This window comes from Gambusia affinis, linkage group LG22 (genome assembly GCF_019740435.1).
Source record: "Gambusia affinis linkage group LG22, SWU_Gaff_1.0, whole genome shotgun sequence".
NCBI classification, from domain to species: Eukaryota; Metazoa; Chordata; class Actinopteri; order Cyprinodontiformes; family Poeciliidae; genus Gambusia; species Gambusia affinis.
Window position 1 is genome coordinate 7804778 of NC_057889.1, and position 21996 is coordinate 7826773.

A 21996-nucleotide genomic window follows, 5' to 3' on the forward strand; every position below is an offset into this window, starting at 1 on the left:
TGGCTGCTGTTATTGTGCAACACATCAAGTAAAAGGAAGTGGAGCCCAGCAAGTTATTTGCTCTGTTTTCTCATTAATTCTGCTGCTAATGAGCTTAGGATGCAACAATTGAAGACTCCGTTTATTTAAATCAAAGACTTAGAAAAAGAGCTTCTAAAAAGACAGCCAAGACTTACTTTATTTTTCATATTTTATTTTTATTTTATTTTCTCACATAGTCATCTAGAACCATTTATATTATTTGGGCTTTACAAATATCAAACATTTGTATCTGCTGGTGTGTAAACCTATTTACAATTTAGCATACAAATTGGAAAAGCATAACTAGTCATCATTAAAAGTGCTTAAGTGTAGTGGAAGAGGAAGGCCGTGAAAAGTGAAGTGCATTCACAAAAAGCAAAACAAGAAAGAAAAATGAACAGTGCTTGATGTCACGTGTTGCACATAAAACACACAAAACAGAAACTCATAGCATATTTCATCCACAGCAAACTGTGTTCATAGCTTCTTGGCGATAGACTAAATATCTATCATGGTAACTACATATAATGTAATATTTGTACTTTAATAGTACTACTGGGGATGTGCAACTTCAGAGGAGGCACATCACTGACATTCATTCAAACAATAAGATGAAAAATAAACTTTGTGTACAAAAAGAGAGCTGCAAGCATATTTACAATGCATAGAAACAGTTCCAAGCATGCTGCCATCATTGGAAGTCCAACTATACAAAATCTGTGACTAAATCTGGGACAGAAAGAAATTAACTCTTTGTTTTAGCTTCACTCAATTTCAACTAAATTATTTCTACTTTAGAGGAACTTTTTTAGTATTTTCAAACATAAGACTCCTTTGCATACGAAAATTCCTCGAACACTGGCTGACTGCATCTCCGGGACACCATCTCATGCTGGCCTTTGGATACTGACTCGGACATCGCTCTCTGGCGAAACGGCTTCCGCTGCTCCACGACTGTGTCCTGAGCCGTTTGAGAGAAGCAGTCCTGGTTGTATGAGTACTCTCTGACTGGAAGGTCATAGTTCATAGAGGAAGGGCGGGACCTCCTAATCTGCGTTATGGCATCCTGTACGGTCATGGAGCCGTAATGCGGCGGGGGCACCATGTTCTGCACAGCCTGCTCATACGACGGAGGTCTGGAGGGAAGCCTGCTGTCCACCTGCTTGAACACTTCGATGGCGGACAGAGGGCGTGGCTTGAGCAGAACGTCGGCGGAGGGATCTGCTTCACTCTGCGAATCCTCCTGAAGAGTCTCTGGGAAGGAGTTTTCCTTCTGAGCGTCCTTCTTTAGGCTGTTTCTGCTGAAGGCACCCAAGCTCCTGGTTCTCATCAGGACCTTAGAGGCCACCCTCATGGACTGTGACCTCCTCTTCTCCTCTGAAATCGGCCTGGGAACATCCAGCTTGCCGTTTGTCGTCACCAAAGGTTGACTGTTGTCTTTCTTGGAACACCTTGGCGAGCCCGTGGGGGAACTGGTGAAGACGGAGCTCTCCGATTGGTTCGAGGCGGTGCTTTCCAGGGAAGAACAGGAGCAGTCCTTGCCCATGTAGGGCAGCAAATCCATGTTGGAGCTGCAGCTCAGCTTGGGGAAAGACAAAACTGAGCTGGCTCCACCACGGCTTTTCAGCAAGAAGGAGTCATCTGAGATCTGTTTTTTCAGCGGCTGGCCGTCAAAGTTGGTCCGCTGCATAGAGCAGTCGTCATGGCTCCTGGCGTGGCTGCATAGGTTCTCCAGATTCTCCGGGAGGAGGAGGATGGGCTCGGAGCAGCGGCGGTTGAAGGGAGCCTTGCTGTCGAAGGCGGCGTCGGACTGCCAGGACGATGTGGTTATGCTGGGACTGAGAGATGAATACGAAGAAGATGAGCCACGGCCTCCATCTGTGGAGCTTCTCTTCTCTCCAGCATCTCCATCTCCATCCGGGTCAGTGCTGTCGTATGCAGAGTCATGGTGGACAGAGGAAAGGGAGTCTACATGGTGGGAAAGAGACATAGTTAACATAAATAGGTAAAGTATTTGTGTTGGTTTAGTCTCTAGAGAAAATGTGGCCAAACTTTAATGTGAACTACTGGTGGCCACAAAATTCATTAATTTTAAAATGCAAAAGTTTGTTTATTTGATTTTTTTTTCTTTTTCCCCAATTGTTTATAAAATATGTATATAATTAAAGATCCAAAACATAAAAATGGCTTCACTGTTAAAGGAAAAACAGAATTTTCCATTTTTCTGAGTCATCAATTGTTTTGATGTTGTTTTTGCAACAACATGATTTTGTTGCAAAAAAATTATTTCAAAGGCCGCGCTTGCGACTCTTAATTATGAGTTAGTCTTTAATTACCTTCATCTGTATCCAGCAAGCATGGAATATTTTCTCCAAGAATCATGAAGTTCTCAATCAGGAACTGAGTTAGTTCTGTGGCCTGCAGGAAAAAAAAGAAAAAAAAACTGTAAAACAAACCAGATAGAAGGTGTAATTTTATTTCTACAACATAATCTAGAGGTAAGAGTCCCTGCAAGTGTGATCTGGCTTGTGAAAACTCATGAGGTTTTCTGCACAGCTAACCACAGAGCTTCAAAGCAGAAAAAGTGAGAGAGCACATTCATCTCAAGAGTTTCTACCTTCTGCATCTTTTCCCTCTGCCCGTCCAGCGACGTGCCATCCAGCTGCAGCAAGGTGGGGCCGATGCACACCGCCAGGTTGTAGGCGTCCATTTTGTTGATTTCTGAGCTCTCCAGGATGCAGTGGAAGAGGCAGACCAGGTACTGCAGGAGGAGTTTGTTGGGCCCCGGAAGATCATCGAGTACCCTGACAGCGGAGGAAGGAAGAAGAAAAAAAGAACAGGAAGGAGATAAGTTTGGCGGTCTTCAACTTGTTTAGAGTTTGTTCCCTTTTTTAAACTGATCAGACACAGAAAGAAGAAGTGGCTTTTGTACGGCCAACAGATGGAGGACAATGGGGATGTTCTGCAGAAAAAAACTCCACTCAGAAAAACCCTTGTCTGCTGTTAACCGCATAAGCATTGATAAAAAAGAAACACAAAAGATGTCCTTCCACATATAAATACCACATCTTCCATTGAAAAGATGATGCAAGTGCTAAAAATGTCTCAGGGCAGACCAGGTGGCAGTGGGTGTAGATTAACTCACTTTCTGATTTCCAGAGTTCGCTGCTCAGTATCTTCATGCTCCAGAGCTGCTGTCCACCTGTTGTAAAGGTCAGACCTGAGCAGGCTGTGGGGAAGTTCCTTCAGGAAACACTGCAAAAAAAAAAAATAGGAATGAGCTGCAGTGTTTAAGGCAGCTGTGGTGGAAAACAGGTAGGCGCTGGTGCAGTAAATTGTTGTAACAATGTGGATTTTTTTGCAAACCAATGATATTTCTAGTTGTAAAAAAGGCGATTTAATCTTAAGAATCCCAGTGTGTTCTGTGTTACTCACTTTGAGCAGTCCGACCAGCAGGTGGACCTGCTGACCCTCCAGGTCCACGTCTGTGCCGTTATCCAGCTGCTCCCTGAGGTCCTTCATGAGCCGGGTGTTGCACGGCTTCCGAAACACTCCCTCCACAGACGGGCCCGTCTTCTTCAGCAGCAGCAGCAGGTCCTGATGGGAGCAAGATGCAGTGAATAAACATGCAGCTAAGTAGATGTTTGCTGTTCAGAAACATGGGATAAAAGATTTTGGCATTTCCTTTTAGGTTCAACATTTCAAAATAAACTTACTGTGATGGGTTTGGGAAGCGAGTAGTCATCTGGGCAGATGTTGCTAAGTGGCTGCCCAAACAGCTGATTCTTGGTGCCTTTATTTGCGTGGCGTGCTTTGCTGGAAGTCCTCTTGAGCTTCATCCTGTTCCTCACCAGGTTCCATTTGGTTTCTGAAGACGACAAATGCACTGTTAGCATAATCTGGTAACACATCACATGACTGAGTCAAACGCAGTGAAAACAAAAGTTTGTTTTGTTCACTTGTTCAACCTAAGCAGGCGCTAGATTTTCCTTTTTTCAACTCTGCGGTTAATTTTTCAAACCTAATGGGCCCTCCCCCTCTGCACGGTGCCAAAGACCTGCACCATAGCCACCGCGAAAGAGAGACACGGAGGAAGACGTGTGCAAAAATTGTTCAAACTCACCAGAGGATTGTGTCAGTCGCTCCTCTTGATTGTTCAACTGTTTTGACAAAGAGCTGCTCTTCGCATCACCCTGGCAACATAATAAAGGAAAAGAGATGTGGTGATGAACATAGAAGAGGAACATGAGCATGCAAGAGCAAAAGCAGAAGAATATGAGTCTCTTTTTCAATTTAAACCATTTAGCACTTAGCAACATGTCCAAAATGAATGATCACAGGTTATGTAACCCGAGGCATAAGCAGTCACTTCTCATCTCATTATCAGATTTTTGCAAGAATATCAAGTTGTACTGTGCATCCTGCACATATCTACACTTGCATATAATATATATATATATATATATATATATATATATATATATATATATATTTCTATATATATATATATATATATATATATATATGCATATACACACAAAAAAACAAATTTTTGATCACAATAAGTTTATTTTTTGACCTACCTCCGGTGTAAGCATAATTATTTGCTCCATGCCACCTCCTGTTAGAGTTTTAGTCTGTAACCAAAAGACAGATGTTAGGAGAAGTGTAATTGTGTAACAGTAAGAATTTTGAATTTTGAATTTTGAATTTTTGTTCAATGGAATACCAGTTGAACGTGGCAGTGTAGACTTACAGCGATGCTGCCACTCAACACCTTCATGAGGACGTCCGGGGGTGAGGAAGAAGCACAACCAGTCCTCTTTTTTGCGTCTCTAATTTTTCTGCAATGGCGATAAATATAAAAACTGTTCAAAATGCTGCATGTTTCCATCAAGATCAGCTCTAAACTCCCTTTTATATATGTATATATTCTTTAAATTTAAAAATTAAAGCTTGGTCTTAGAGTTTAATCAGTGAATCCTTGTGAGATTCTTTGTTTATAATAACCAAAATCTTCATTCAGGAATTTGATGAATTAATTTTTAGCTTCAACTCAACAGTCCATCTGATCTTAACATTTAGCTGCACCAGTAGTCAGAAAATATGCAAAATATGTAAATTTGGTAAAAAGGATCAAATATTGACCTCACCTGTGAAGAGTATCTGACCAGCGTTCTTTCACCTCAGGCGAGCTGTGGGCGAGAAAACAGCATGGTATGAGTTACTAAATCCACAGAGCGACTCCAACACGCTTCTCTGCTGACAGTGGGAGGAATGAGACGAGCTGCGCACCCACTGCGTCTTTTAACAACTCTGGTGGAAAGTCTATCTCAGTCATGGGAGGAGGAAGCAGCGTCACGGCATGTCCCATTCAGACACCTTCCACTTCCTCATAGACGTACAGCGCTGCGGTGGCTTTGTGTCCACCAGTGGAAACAGGATGGCGACCCAAATACACGTGCCCACTGGCTCACCTGTGAGGCTTCGGCATTAAAACATCAGATATACGGGCCAGCACTCGTGTTTGTCTGTTAAGATGCCAACACACTGTTTATCTAAGCCTCCAACTCGAAGTGAATGTGAAACCTTCACACAGTGAATCATAACTCAAGTCCAGTCAGACAAAAAGAGAAGGGTTCTCATCTTTAAACACAACAACTCAAAACCCACCTGGGTATTAATCAGTTTCTTGGAATACAAAAATGGGTGTAAAACACAGTCCCTGTGTTCGATTGTGATGACTTTGCGAGAAACGTGGGAGTCACTAAGCACCACAAATGAGCAATTTGTCATCTGGTGCCGCTTTAGTGATCAGAAATTCACAGAAGGGAAAAATACACTTTCATTCCCTTTTAGCCAATTACAAAGTCTTGACTACAAAGGATGAGTAAGGTTTCTCCTGCACTTCATCCTTACAGTAAAGGCCTGCATTTCTTGCCAGCCTCTGCAGTTAATTCCCTCAGGCGGAGACGTGCTTTGCGGCGATGTCCAAACTTCCTATTTTGTTGTAGAGTTTTTGTCTTGTGATGCTCCAGGGCCAACTTTCTTTTTGGTACTTCCTCATTTTCCGAAAGGCCACATATCATATGACCATTCTACTACTGAATACGAGCACATGTTCTCGGTTAATGACTTGCATAAAGACATTCTGAGAAAAAAAAAATGTTTACACCAAATTTCAAAGGTTTTCATTCCCATTTCACATTTTGTCACATACACACCTGCACAACCAACAAGAAAGTACAAAGTGGTTTCTGTATGGTAAGTCAACAACAAAACACTTATAATTTTCAGCAGACATTGTACAGCACAAACAGCGGTAAATGTAGCTAACTAAATGTGCAGAAGCTCCACCTGGGTTGCTAGGTGACGGTCTGGAATTCAGCGGGGTTGCTAGGTGACAGGCAGAGCCTGCTGATTTGTGAAATTATATTCGGAAGGTTTTTGACAGGGGTCATTTTCCAGACACCAAAAAGACAAACTTTTTGTTGCTAAAAACACCTCGGTGAGTTTCTTAAGCGCTTAGACTATTTTTTGGAACCAGTTGAGGCCCAAAACAAAAGTATAAAATCAGGCAAAATTTGAGTTGTACATAATAGATTCCTTTTAAACATACAGATAGAGGTATCAAAGCACACGCCTAGTCAATTAAATTCAGAACTGGATTTAATTCTAGTCAAAGTCCAGAATTACCTCCAATTGAGAATGTGTGGCATCCATCTGGTCTGTCTTAACTTGTGCTATTCTGCTAAAACTAATGGGTAAAATGTCAATCTAGATGTTCAAAGCTGGTGTAGAATAGACATACCCTAATGGTGCGTTCACACCAAACCCATTTCATGCGACAGGCATCTCTGGTCTACATTCAAAGTCTATATGGAGGTGCATCGAGGGTCCATTGCGGCGCGTTTCACGTGACCAGTGTGGCACACTTTGAAGCCTTGGGAGCATTTTGAGCGTCTGACAAACTGGCCGGCAACAGAAAACACCAACCACATCTTACGTATCTTACGCGCCCTTGATGCAAGTTCAAATAGACTTTAAATGTAAACCAGACATGCCTGACGCACGAAACGCGTTTGGTGTGAATGCAACACAACAGATGTCACACTTTTCAGAAAAAAGTTTTAAAAACCAAATATCCTTTGACTTTAAAAGAAAGAATAACCAGTGGTTCATTAGTCTTGCTTACTTGAAAAGTGGTGAAAACTGCATGGATGAAGTAAAGATCACATGAAGATACTCATTGCTACATAAATGCATGCTTGAGACACTTGTGAATCAGCCAGCTTACATGCAGCTGTTTGTGTGTGAGTCAAGTGCTGTGTTTGACCTCTCACCGAAAACAAACGAGACAAAAAGTGAGAGCCCAAGCCAGGACAAGAGTCAGCCTGGGATCAACGTCTCCCGCTGTCTCACTGTCGTCCTCCTCTTCTTCCTCTTCCTCCTCAAAGTCACAAAGCCAAACGTCCTCCAGGTTCACTCTTTGCTTTAGGCGGTAGCTGGCTGTTGACCTGTTCCAGCAGAACCGAAAAGAGAAGCAATAGGAGAGTTATATCGTTTTTCTGATTTCTATTTATGCCTGTATTTGGCGCCCATGTGGTGCAAGTCTCAGTTCCATAAATTTCTATCTTATTTATTGACTTTTTGATTAGACTTTGTAAACAAAATGATCAGAAAATAGTTTTGTTGTTGAAGAGTGTTTTAAAGAGGTTTACTTTCAAAAGTATTTATCATTCACTGTTGAGACAGAGAAATTATGGTTTAGATTACATTTGTTCTTAGTATTCATTGACATTTCAATGAATTTCTCTGTAAGTACAGTTCACTACCTGTGCTCTAAAAGGCTGATAGTTGAGTGAAACATCCAACAAAACAGCATCCATAAGACCGTGAGCCATTTCTCCCTTTGGGTCTAGACTCACATGCTTGTTTTGGTTAGATTTAACTACAATGTCCTGCACTGTAGTTCACTTCCTGCTTTTGGAGCGGTCTCCGGTCTGCTTTGCATTCACACACCAATTGAACAGAGACCTAGGTTTGTAGGTGGACCAGAGATCAGAGTTCGATTACACATTCACACTTCCCCAAACAAACTGGACTTTCTAGAGCAGAGGTCTCAAACTCCAGGCCTCGAGGGCCGCAGTCCTGCAACTTTTAGATGTGCCTCTGCTGCAGCACCTGAATAGAATAATTAAGCCTCTGGAGAACTGATCTACACAAGGTGGAGGTAATTAAGCCATTTCATTCCAGTGTTTTGTACCTGTGGCACATCTAAAAACTGCAGGACTGCGGCCCTCGAGGACTGGAGTTTGAGACCCCTGTTCTAGAGAAACAAGCCAAAGTTTGATTAAAGTGAACTAAACAGGATTGGTGTGAATGATGCACCCTTACGTGGCACATATATCCTTTTATCCTTGACCAGCATCAAACCTATACAAACAATTAACAATTCTATAATTTTTTAAAAAATCCCATTTGAAACCAAATTTTCTACATACATATAGCTCTGGAAAAAATTAAGACACCACTTACTATTGTGAGTTTCTCTGATTTTACTATTTTTGTGTATATGTTTGAGTAAAATGAACATTGTTTTTTTTATTCTATGAACTGCTGACAACATGTCTCTGAAATTCCAAGCAATAAATTAGTATTTATTTGCATAAAATGAGAAATGGTCAAAATAATGAAAAGGACGCAGCGCTTCCAGACCTCGAATAATGCAAAGAAAACAAGTTCATATTTAGAAACAACAACACTAATGTTTTAACTCAGGAAGAGTTCAGACATCAATATTTGGTGGAATAACCATGAGGTTTTCAATGGGGTTCTCTGCAGTTCACTTCATTTTTTTCCAGTGATTGTGTGTGTAGGTAGAAATTCTCAGCTGTATATTAACAGAAAGCTGACCAAGGCTATTACAATGTGAAAGACTATTTTGTAAAGATTTTGTACAGTTTTCCAATTGGTTTTGCCATCTTCAACTAAAACAGTCAATAATCCAAAGCTGTTTTCCAGTCATCTTGTCCCCAAACTAAAGTAATCATCGAAAAATTTGAAAGTAAAGCATCTAAAGCCAGACACAGTAAACAACAGTTTTCACGTGACCAAACAACTGGCAGTCTCTCCAAAAGAAATATGAAAAATGAGTAATGATGCATAAAGTCATCTGTGGAAGTAATTGGTGCTCATGAACAGGTTTACTGTGGCGTGTTGTTGTCCCAGCTGTGCATACCTACAGGAACAGTGGGTAGGTTGTGGTACAGAGATGACTGTGAAAATCCTCCCACTCAAGCTATAAAACTTCCACCGACTTTTACAAACAGATTAAATTGGAGCTGTGAGACTAAGTACAGTGATAGTTGTTAGGATTTGTTTTAAAGAAGTTCTGTGGGTTAGAAAAGCAAGAAGAGACTTTTACTAGAGTTAATTTATGAGGTATCTGTATCAGCACTTTAACTTAAATTAAAAGCAGATAAAAGTTACTTATGGTTTGAAATAGGTATTTGAGAAAAACAAATTTTTTAAGGGAATACCTTTGATTTCCCCATCTAATAACTTCTCTCACAGGGAAGCACCCTGCTTTCTTTTTCTATTATTGTAAACTCAGAGTGACTACGTACGACTGGGCTGCGTTGCTGGGAGATTCCCCAACACTCCAAGCATGCAGTTCAAAAATACACAGTTTGTTTCTACTTCCCCATTTTACTCTGTAACAAACACGTGGCATTTTCAACAGAAAGCCCTTCAAAAAGAAGAAGAAAAACTCTAAGCCTATAAATCAACTTCACTCAATTTGATGTTCCAGATTAATCCAAACGCCATATTCACAGGAATGTAGGGAAAACTTACTTTAGTTTTGCGAAGATGAGGACATCAGTGAAAAGAAACAGGTGTCGCTCCTTAGTCTTCGTCCCCTCAGTGACTTGGGCGCATTCGTCCAACAGCAGTTCACCATTCTCGCTAGTCAAACCGAGGACAAACGGACTCTGCTCAACAGACACCCAGCAGGGAGCCTCTTCCCTGAGCCAGAGGACACACACAAAAAAAACATGAGTGATTCTCAGCCTCACAAGGCCAAACAGACTCCTGAAGAATGAAAGCTGTTTCCTAGATTCTGCCTTTAATGGGAAGAGAAGATCAAATCCTTAGACTGCTGGGAAATCACCATATTCAAATTAATACATTTGTAAAGGTCATTGTTAGAAAAACAAAGCAGATGGTCTGAGTTAGTATCAGTTTGAAACAGCAAGTGTAAAAAGGGTAAATCCAGGCAAGTTGTTGACACTTCCTGCTTTCTATATTTTATTATTGTTGGTTTGTTTTAGATTGATGTTTCGTTCTCATTGAACTTGAGTAGTAAAAACCTCAAATAGTCATATACTGTAGATAGTTCTGGTTGTAGAGAATTTGAAAAACAATACTGAAATTGAACATCATTAGCATTAAAACTTTTCATAATTTAATTGTAAATTATTCATGTATTCAATCACAGGATATATATGGTTCCTTTTGATTTGAAGTTTGTACAAAACTCTGAACTTCTAGTGCCAGCAGTAGAAAACCGAAACCCTTTATAAAACAGCACAAAAGTATAAAAAGACCTACAATCACACTAATGACATATAACTAAAATTTTAAGTGACTTAATTATTCTCTATTTATGTAAAAACATTCATATTAACTACCAGAGGCCATGTAATTTATTACGCTGATGCTTTGAAAAACCTTATTGCTCTCTAAGCAAAACATCATAAGAAAAGTGACTGATAGGATGATAAGCTAACAGGCTAACAGGCAGACATGCTAACATTTTTGGCTTTATTCTTTACATTTTATTTTAAAATGTCACACAGATTAGAATTGTAGTTTTTCTGTACAACACAAATTGGTATTTTATGCAACATTTGCAACAGTTTCAAATTGTTTGTCCTCATAAAGATGGAAACAGTTAGCCTATCTAACTATAATGCTAACACTGAACCCACATAGTTCCTCTGTGAAAAAAGCCTGCTTACAGTGTACTTCTGTTTTACTTCAATGTCACACTTCATGTATTATAGCAAACTAATCTTAACAAAGGCTAAAATATATTGTGATGATACTCAAACTTCTGAGAAATTGTTCTGTTTAATGGAAAGAAAAAGGATAGGCCATTACCTTTGTTTTGTTAAACACTGTTTGCATTTGGAGTTGACCAAAACAAAAGTCACACCAACAGTTGTTATAATGCCATTATGATCTTCTGGGGCAGCTTTGCTGTTTCAGGACCCAGATAACTTGCTACAATTCAGGTTATCTCTGCCTAACATTATATGTTTTATGATCTGAAACATGTAAGTGAAAAAAAAAAACACTATAAAGTGTCAAATACTTTTCACAGATCTGTAGGTGGTACAAATCCCCAGTGGAGACTTTAAATACTGTGGAACAGTGTTAGGCAGCTCACTTAGTTTATATGGTCGCAAAATGCTGAACCAATTACAGTTGGGACTTACAGGGTAAAATCAGCAGCTTAATTTTAGGTTGCTATTCTGCCATGCACATTCAAATGTTGAGTGTGATAGTCGTTCATTTCTATAATTTTCAAAAATGTACTTGTGGTTGTGCTTTACATACAGTTGTAAGGTTTAAAGAAAGTTTTGCTGTTTTGAAACTCAGGCTTTTAAAGCAAAGGCGTGAAACAAACTGTTAATACAGCTAAGTTCTTTATATACAACCTTTTATATTAAACTTTTTATAGTGCCAGACACGTACAGCACTCATGTTTCAAAGGTACTTCAAAATATTTCAACTCCCTCTACCCGGGTGTCTGAGCAGAAACAGATGAGGGCAAACTTTAATTTGTTGTGGGGAGATATAGACACGTTCTAATAAAAGTCAGTTCACTCAATGCTTTAGGAGATCATAAAAAAGTTTAGTAATTCAACTCAATAACGTACTCTACTATTGAAACTGAACTTAAAAAGATAACTTTCTTTTACATTCAGTGTGTTGACTTTAAGTGTTTATTGCCGTGTACCCAAGAATATCATGGGAAAAGTAAGTGGAAGAAAAAAATGTCTATCAGCACATAAAGTGGCATCCTTTGAGTCCTGTAGCAATGCTTTTTCAAGAGATTGTGAGAGATTCATGCAAACTAGACTGAATGAGAGACAAGAACTGAGGAGAAAAAATCTAACTGCTCTGTGGTCTGAAGTCATTTTTTCAGGTAAATTTTGCATTTTATTTTTGGAAATCAGCAGTTTTTCAGCAGGTTTTGGCATCTGCCCACACAACAGTAACAACATTCACTTTAAAGGCCATGGTGTCACTATACTTTGCTAGCGATCTGACTCATGTGACCTAAATCCCACAGAAAATATGCACAGGACACACCGCACCGAAGCAGTAATTCATGGAAAAGGAACACAGGCCAAAATTGCACGCACATGCTTTTCAATAGGTTGCCATTTTTACATAAAAATTGTTTTTTTATTGGTCTTATGGCCTAATCTAGTTTTCCATAAAACTGAACTTTGTATTTATTCTTGGCTGTAATCCATAAACATGAAAATTACCAGAAATACTTGAAATATGTCACTCTGTGCAGAGTTACTCTATTGGATACAGTTCATTTTTTTGAATCCAGTTACTGAAATAAACCTTTTAATGACATCCTAATTCACATAGATCAAGTTGTTTGTGTACATTAAAACTAAACTGCCTACTCAGGGAAGAAAGGACTCTGTAGGTATCAGGACGAACCACACAAAGGTGCAGCTAAACTTCAAAGGGGTTCATTTTCCCTCTGTGTGGCAAAACTAGCAACCATTTTCCAATAAACACGTGAATAAGATTGTCAAGTATGACAAACAAACTGATCATATTTATTATGGAAAAGTTGGCTTAAGTGATTAACCAAATCCAGGAAAGTCACTTTTGTTGATGTTTGTGTCTAAACTAGTCGAAGCTGAGCTCAAACTGGTTTGTTGAGCGAGTGTGAAACCAGCTTTGGTGTCTAGTCGAGTGGTGTCTAGCTATGCCAGCTAGTCGAAGCTGAGATCAAACTGGTTTGTGTTGAGCGAGTGTGAAACCAGCTTTGGTATTCGCTCATCCCACTGCCTCTTGGTTAAAGGCAGAAATTCAAATCACTTCCCTGGAGGTGGTTTCCCTGTGTTTTCTTTGTGGCCTACAATCGGTGACTCATAACATGCAGACAAATAAAACAGTGTGAGTTTTTTTGGTACTCTAAAATAAACAACATAAAAAAAGAAAAGCAAAGAGAACTTTGAGCATGATCTATTATCTGTGGTTTTGTCAATATGATGCTGGCTTTGCTGCAGCTTGGCTAACTTTTTAAGGTTGAATTTGGAAAAAAAAAATTAAATGAGGTCACAATTTTTCACACATTTCTTTGTCTTATGAATAAAGCTTTGTAATTATTATTTAGATATAAAATCATAATTTATAGCTTCATTTTATGCTAAAGACAGTGCTTTTAACATTGTAGAGTAATACATAAAGGAAGAATAAAAACCTCTTTTAACCTCAGCATGTGTACGTCAGTGGCGTACCCACCAGAGTGAAACTGACACCCGCAGCCCGCCCCCCTCCATGATGTCGAATGTCTGAGCACTGACTGGCTGGTTTTGTGAGGGTGGGTTGTGTCTGACATTTGTCTCCTTTGCTCTGAAGAAGTCACCCACCACTGTGGGGGTCTCCGCGCAGCCCCCTGATGATGACGGCTTGGAAAGGTTAAACGATTGATAAACAAGATGGGTCGATAGAGAGCCCACATGTGTGACTTAACAAAATTTAAAGTAGGTAGAAGGTGTCATGGTGGATTTTTTTGGCTTTTACTCTTCTATCAAAACATTAAAAGCAGGATACAGTAGTCAAACATATTTTGTAAAATAAAACTAAAGCTTTAATTTTATTTTAGGGGATCTGTAGAGACTGTTTTTGTGGAGAATTGAAAAGGCTAAATACTTAGAACCTTCCAAATAACATTTGTGTCTTAAATATTGTTTTATCAATCAAATCAAATACGTTTTATCTGTATCATGCTAAATTACATATGTGAAAATATTACTTAACTTTAAGAGGAGCTCATCGAATGCAGAGATAGTTATTCATTAATATTTGAAAAGTTTGTTTATTTTGTAGTTTTATCAATATTTTCTACCAAAACTGGTCCTTTGAGGAGATCTGTGATCTTTATATTACCCAAAAGGAAAATGAGTTTGACATCTAAACTGTATACTTCTTCAGGAAACTTTTATGTACAAAAAAAATTTATAAGAATTTACAGGGGTTTTTCTAAGAATTACTGTATTTGTTTGCCACATTCAATGGGCTTGAATCATAGAAATCCAAGCGCGAACTGAAACCGTAACAAACAAATGTTGTTAAATCACTCAAATCCTGTCGACACATAAAAATGGCGGAGAGGAAAGTTTAAGAGTATTTTAAGGGTATTGTTTCAAAACGTTTGTGGTAAAACCCCTCGGGGGACATCTGTGTTTGAGGCCGGTCTGGGCGTACAGAGTGGTAAACATGGTGGCAAGTCGCAGGTGTCACACATGGTGGGTTCAGGGGGACAGGAAGTGTGCTTCTTTCTCGGTTTGCTCTGCGTTAGGCGTGACTTTCAGATTGAGTGCTGCCACCTGTTTGTGTGGGGCTCTGGGGTCTAACATTTTTATGTTTTTATAGTATTCTAACACTATTAAAAATAAAATATGTCTTACTGAAAGTACAAATAAGGCTTTCAAATCAATTATGTGTGTTTGATTTTGAGAAACATGCAGATATTTGGCAGCTTTATTCCTCATGTTTAGTAGTGACTAATAAACAATCCTACATTGTGTAACACTGCATTGTATTCAATCACTCCATGACAACTTTCTTATAATGTAACCAAATGCTCACTTCTGTGACACTAAAAATGCAATTAAGTACAAAACAAACCATGAAGCAACACAAATAAGAGAGATAATAAACAAATGCAAACAGGACACAAACACAGATGAGTCAAACAGAAACCTGCTTGCGAAGAAGTAGAGTGCCTTCAAAAAGTACTCATAACCTTTAAACTTTCTCACATTTTTTTAGATTGCAACCAGGAACTTTTATTAAATTTGTTTTTACGTGATAAACCAAGCATGCAATAGTATGGACAGAAACTGATGCATGGTTTTCACTTCTTTCAGTAACAAAAAAAAATTAATTAAATCAACAAATAAATAAATAAGGCCCTGCGACAGACTGGGTGAACAGAAAATGGATGGTTGGATAGATGAAAATAAATAAAACGTATTCAATCACTAAACTCTTCTAAGCATTAGTGTCGAGTAGTTACATTTTACGATCACCATACTTCAGAGATAATTCTGTATATCATCAACACAGAATGAATCGTTTAGATTAATAAGAAAAAACAGTTAAGCATCTCTGACTCTCTTTGGTCTAAAAGTTTTAAGCCAGTTCTGCTTTCTGAAGTCTGACACCTAAACTAGAGAACGGTTCTTATTACTGGGCTAAAGGATCACAATAAGCTCTTCAAACAAGCAAATTAAAGGATTATTGTGTAGTGCTTTGTGTTATTCTTGTATCAAAGTTAATATTTTGGACATATGGCCAATTCATTTTGGAGAAATATTAACAGAAACATTTTTATAATCTAACATCATGACATGAAAAGTCATGACTCCACAGGAAACATAGAAAGGCAGCTTGAGGTTTGCAAACATTAACTTCTAAAGACATGTCTTATGGTCTGAAACCAAAATTTAAGTGTTTGGCCATAAAAACTGTTGTTACATTTGGAGGAAAACAGGAAAAGAGTCACCAACTTTGAAGTACAGCAGTGGCAGCATCATTCCCTGGGATTATTTTAGATAGCAGTTTGAGAAAATATGATTTGTATATATTCCAGCCTAATATAACATTTGACTGACTTTCCCCACCATTTATAACATAAAATAATTACAGCTGTTTTGTGATTTTGACCTGCGTAGGATCTTCAGAAGGAAACTACAGAAAATATGTTTTTGTAAATCCATCGGAAATAAATGCCTTCCATCAACTGCTCCAGTAAGTTCCATCTGTTTTGACCAGTTTCTTTTTATGAGTCAGTATTAGGTGGAAGATTAAGGTTCGTTGGTAAAAACATCTGACAAGCAAATGTGATCACATATGTTGGCATTTGAAACTTTTCTAATAATAGAATTAGTAAGAACAGCAGGTGGTTTAACCTTTAGTTTAGCTTTTGAATATATTGATAGTTTTTTTAGAAACCTAGCTTCTCTTATTTGTCTTTATTATCAACTGTAGTTCAGCTTTCAATTCAACACTTCCGCCATTATAACATGTAAGATACCCGTCAGAACCAACAGCAGCACGAATTGAGTGAGACTCTGTTGTTATCTGAAGTTTAGAAGCTTAGTTCATGTGTGTTAATGCATCTTCACGTGTTTACATGTAGCAATGGCTTCAGATAAATGATTCACACCTGATACTAGACCATGGCATCCCAAGGGCCTTCCCAAAAACCAGGGACGGAGCAGAGCGACGTCTCTGAGCCAAATGTCTGAAGTGCTGAAGAAGAAAGAGAGGTTAAAGGTTAATTTAAACTTTGCAGCTTTATGACAGGAAAAGACTTTGGTGACTTCCTAATAAAGATTGTGGATGAAAATGTTTCTCTGACTAAGACTAGAGATGGATTAAATTAAACATGATTTGACCATAAAATGAAAATACACAATGAAATAAAATAAGATGTTTTCTCTCTTTTAATATTAGTTAAAACAAATCTACATGATAAACCAGAGTTGGAATCTGCAAGCTGAGACTAAACCGTCTGCAATGGCTTTTGATTAAAAATGAGAAAGAACCAACTAATGTTTTGAGCAATTAATACTCTTAATTACTACTCTTAATTTAAACACAAGTCAGTAAAATTAAGGTTTTAACCATGCTTTAGTTTTTCCTAACAGACTCAAAGACAAGTTTGAGCTTTTGTTTGTGTGTGTTTAATACAAAACAAGAAGCGTTTTCATCCTGGCTGCTTTTGTGCTCTAATTGCTGGACTGAGTAATTAGGTGAAGCATAATAGACGCTGAAGGAAAACACAGCAAAACACAAACAAACAGGAAATGGAATTCTAAATAAAAGGGTCTCTGTCTGCCACCCGGGCCCCACCGCCACATGCGGGGCAAAGTGAAGGACATGAAGGGCCTGAGGTGACCGGGCACACACCTGCCGCAGCATCTCTGGCTGTGAATGAACGTCACTGTGAGCTTTGAAGCTTTTGGTCCCATCTGGGTGAAGCACACAGGTTCAGAAAAAGCCCCAGTCGAGTCGTTTAAATTTGCAATAATAAATTTAACCAAGTTTTAATGACTAATGACTAGTGAAAATCATCTGTCTCACTTGAATGTCCTGTTTGAAGTGTTAAAACTTAATAGATTAAATTAATGCTTGTCTGTTAATGTTAAATGGGAAATGTTTAAATAGTTGTGGCTATACAACAACAGAAACCACCAGTATAGACCATTGTTTGTGATTTCAGAACAAGCAGAAGTTGGCTCTAGATTTTGGATCAATACTCACAGGGTGCATTGAAGCAGCTGCATCATCATAACTCCCCCTCCTCATGGCTGCAGCTCCATAATCTGTAAGGTCCATGCTGTCCTGAGCTGTTTGAGGTCCGTTGTCACTTTGCAAAGTAATGGAGGATCAGCCCTGCAAGAAGCCAGGAGAGCTGCTCCCGCCTCCTGTTCTGCAAAACATTCTCTATTGAGTCCTGCTAATGAGGGTTTAAACAAAGGAGGCTTGCCTGGCAAACAAAAACAGGAGAGGGGGGGCTTCCTGTGGTGGACCTCATGGTGCTGCAATCCCAGTTTCACCACTCCAACATCTACCCTCCACCCACCATCCTAGCCTGGGATGTTACGCTCCAGTGAGGCAGCTTCTTTCCATAATGAGATCGTCGTGCATCCCATTAGGGCCTTCCCACTTGTCCCCATTTCTAGGCTAATGAGGGTGACATGTTTGAACAATCGGGGTCACATAGATTGGTTCAAAGCATGTGAAATAGGTGCTCGCAGAACATGGTCTGTAGAACTTGAGCATTTCAATATTTAAATGGCTCCTCTTTTACTTAATGCCAGATGTTTGGTGTGTTCAAATATATACCACAACAATCCCACAACCAAGGGGAAATTAACTGTTTTCTCGAGAAAACTATCAGGAAAAGGTATGCAGAAAACGTCCGCTCTCGGCTTCCGTACTCTTGTACAAGCTTTGCTTTGACGTTATTTTTTATCTACTGAACCTTTGATGCGAATATAAGTGAATATAATAAGCACTATATATTGTTATTAAAAGTACTTTATCATTTACTGTAAGCATGCATCATTTTGCTCCCCAATTATAGTTTAGAAAATACCGCAATTTACACATAACATTACCTTTTCTCCATCTGTACTTAAGTAATCTTTACACAAAAATACTTTTTTACTCGTGTAATTTCTTTGATAACTACTTTTTACTTTGACTTAAGTAATATTCGAAAGTAGTGCTGTTCATACTCGAGTACAATTTTTCGGCACTCTACTCACCTCTGCAAAACAGCAGCATAGCTTTTTATTCAAATTTTCAAAAATTATTAGCCTACATTCGTTTAGTATAAATACTGTCTCATACTTTCCTATTTCAGTTTTCGGTGAGTTCTTCTGTCTTTTTCTTGTCAGAAACTTCATGCTTGTTAGCCACATGCTAACTATGCTAGCTTAAGGAGAAAAGCAGTTTAATAATTTTGACTGGCAGCCAATCAGAAATTTGAACGTAGCAAATAACATTAAAATAGCATTATTTTAACTTGTATAGTAAGTTCGATTTTTTTGATAAAAAATATTACAAATTTATGATTAAAAATGTATTAAAAGTCAATATTTTTATTGTAGTATTTCTTTCTAATCCCATTGCCTTTCTGAGGCCCCACTTTGAGAAACTGTGCTAATCCACAATAAAGCTCTCATTATGCAAATCATCCAAACTGAAACAACTCAAAACTATCGCCCTCAATGCCATCCATTCAACTAAGAATGCTAAATGTTAGATTTGAAGCTGATTATCTGGGACCAGAAAACCGTGTTGGCAACAAAACATAGAGCTGCGTAAACATTTATGCATCTTTGACCAAGAGCTGTGACAAAAAAAAAGATGGCGATGACCAATCACTGTAGAGCTTCATACCCACCTCTTGTCCTGCTTCTCACGCAAACTTAACCGCAATAAAGGAATTTTTTCTCCATAAAATTCTCAACAGTAGAGAGGAAAATCTCTTTTAAAGGACGAATAACTAGTCAGGGTTGACTGGGACAAGATTGATGCTTTACTCCTTTAACCCAATCTTCACTGAATGAAATAGTTTATTCCACCAACTGTTTTCTTGAGCTGGTTGAATGCAATCTTTATTTCAAAACTTGAACTTTTTCATCCTGTACTTTTATTTTTACTAGAATATTTTTTTCATAAAAGTACTTAAAAAGAGAATGTGAGTACTTTTGATACCTCTGTTCTGAGACCTTCTGTATTTCTTTTGTTATGGAAATCTGTCAATCTTTGATATGTAAACAAACAAGCCTGTTTCATTTAGTTTTTAAGATGTTTTGTTGAACTACATTTAAAAATCAATGTATGATATTTAGTGGTAAATGTCAGTTTCAATTATGTCCTTGTGTGTAGGTAAAAGTCTAATTTTCCGTTTTGTTATTGTGATTCACTCTAATGTTTCAAGTACAATCTAATCTTCCAGTGACCTTTGCTTCTGTTTCTGCTTTTGTGTATCACTTGAAACCAGAACCCCGTTTATCTCTGCTACTGTTTGCAGTTTGGTTCTTTATTCTAAAGATCGGAGTTGCAAAGATATCCAGACGGCACCACACACAACCAGCCTACTGACCCTAGAATAACCCCACCAGGGCGATGGAGTTGTTGAAGCCGAGGCGGACAAGCCCTCCAAATGAGCGAAGGAGAGAGCCAAGAGCTGAGGAAACCCAAAAGATTGGTTCTGAGACAGTAGACAGTACCTGACCCTCTTAATGGTGATTTAACTCTAAAATATGTCTGAAAGTATTAAGTACATTTCATAGAGACAGAGAGAGAGACCTCTGAATAAACGAAAACAATTAGATATATTATTGTGATCCACAATTAATTAATCATTGATGATTTTAACTTGAATGCTTTCATTATGTTTCAATTGTTTAATGGTGTGACTCTGAGACTAGATATAATAATTTATAATATATCCATCTCATTCATTTCAGCAAAGAATGTAAGTAAGGTCGACTGATTCAGTGAAAGAATTTACTTAAACATAATTTTCATAGATTTAAAAACAAAAAATACTTAATATAAAAACATTGATAATTAAGCAGCCTAACAATTGCAACAGTGAATGGTGGGCTGTTTTTTGAGCATTTTCCCTTTTCTGAAAAGTTATTTGTGTCACAATTGCTGAAACAAATCCATAACTAAGGTTTTTAAAACTCTTCCCAGATTGGTCGAGTTAACTGATGCATTTTTACATCAGTCTAATATAATAAACAGTCTATTAGGATTCTAACTATATATTGATTTAGTAATGACAACTATTGAGAGTCTGTTCTAAAATGTGTCAAAGAACTGAACATGTTATAGTATGTCTGAAACATGCAGTGCCTTGCAAAAGAATGAATATATTTCACCTTATCACAAACCTTTCATAATATAACCCATAAGTAATACCATTCACCCATCCATTTTCTAACATCCTTGTCCTTAATGGGGTCGGGAGAGATGCTGGTGCCTATCTCAAGCTAACGTTCTGGGCGAGAGTCAGGATACACCCTGTACAGGTCGCCAGTCTGTCGCAGGGCAACACAGAGACAAACAGGACAAACAACCATGCACACACACACACACACACACACACACACCTACAGAGAATTTAGAAAGACCAATTAACCTAACTGTCATGTTTTTGGACTGTGGGAGGAAGCCAGAGTACACAGAGAGAACCCACGCATGCATAGGGAGAACATGTAAACTCCATGCAGAAAGACCCCGGGCCGGGAATCGAACCCAGGAACTTCTTGTTGCAAGGCAACAGCTCTACCAACTGTGCCAATGTAAGAAAAATAAATTGTTCAATAATGAAACCCAGCCGGATGCATCTAGTCACTGACTTGACAGCAATTCCTCAGACTGACCAAAGAAAAGGAGAACTAACAATAAGAAACTTCCAGCAGAAACAGTCTCATGTTATGCTGTTAGGAGTAACAGTTTTAACAAATATGTAAGAAAAAAAACAACATATTTTTATCTTAAGAATCTTATGGCATTCTTGGGTTGCAAGTTTATGTAATATGGTTATAAGAAGTGCAACATTTAAAGGTTTACCAACTTTTTAAGTTCACTTTGAGGCAAATTGAAGATATTTTTCTTGAGTTATAGTAATTGTAAACTTTACACAAATTAAAAGTGTGCTTAAAACATTGAAAATATTTGCAAATTATTTGAATTATAAAACCAGGTTTTATTGTTAACTCTAGCGAGGAGGCCTTCAAACAAACAAACAAACAAACACAACCCTTGGCCTTTTGTTGTTGGCGCCGCTCCTGCAGGATTTGTTTTCTTCTTATTTGGAGGAGTTAATGGTTTCTAGGTGCTCATGAAAAGCTCAGCATGAAGCCAATTCAGAAGAGGCCTCTGTTGTCATGACTGGCTTGATTGCAGCAGTTACTGCTAATAATTTACCAAAACTTCCACCTGGCACAGTCTAACTTAACTGGTGACTTTTAATATCTTGAGAGGAACTTACCAGCAGATTTCCTCTCTCGTTTATTTCTCAAAGATTTTCTTTACCTTGCAGATTTGCAAAGCAACACATTTTTCCAAATGCCTTAACGAAAACACCTGCAAGTTTCAATGAAGACATTA

General features: G+C 38.3%; 1 protein-coding gene across 1 annotated transcript; it reads right to left on the minus strand.

The window, feature by feature from the left end:
- Nucleotides 1-176: 176 nt before the first annotated feature.
- On the minus strand, nucleotides 177-18149 carry tagapb (T cell activation RhoGTPase activating protein b). Its single transcript, XM_044107273.1, has 14 exons — nucleotides 17620-18149; nucleotides 16520-16605; nucleotides 9880-10050; nucleotides 7365-7538; nucleotides 5175-5216; nucleotides 4778-4865; nucleotides 4605-4658; nucleotides 4145-4214; nucleotides 3738-3889; nucleotides 3457-3618; nucleotides 3167-3276; nucleotides 2639-2825; nucleotides 2358-2439; nucleotides 177-1989 (listed from the first exon to the last, which is right to left on the minus strand). Exons 1-14 carry the CDS (start codon nucleotides 17692-17694, stop codon nucleotides 839-841), a joined length of 2604 nt encoding a protein of 867 aa, XP_043963208.1. The 5' UTR covers nucleotides 17695-18149; the 3' UTR covers nucleotides 177-838.
- Between the last annotated feature and the right edge of the window lie 3847 nt (nucleotides 18150-21996).

What these genes read in the sequence shown, in the direction of transcription:
- tagapb (XM_044107273.1), bottom strand. Translation starts at nt 17,694, where the DNA reads ATGGACCTTACAGATTATGGAGCTGCAGCCATGAGGAGGGGGAGTTAT. An exon ending in TGCTGGTCGGACTGCTCAAA is followed by an intron (nt 3,277 to 3,456) that starts GTGAGTAACACA and finishes TTTTTTTTGCAG; the next exon opens with TGTTTCCTGAAGGAACTTCC. An exon ending in CTTGCTGGATACAGATGAAG is followed by an intron (nt 1,990 to 2,357) that starts GTAATTAAAGAC and finishes CCCACCATGTAG; the next exon opens with ACTCCCTTTCCTCTGTCCAC.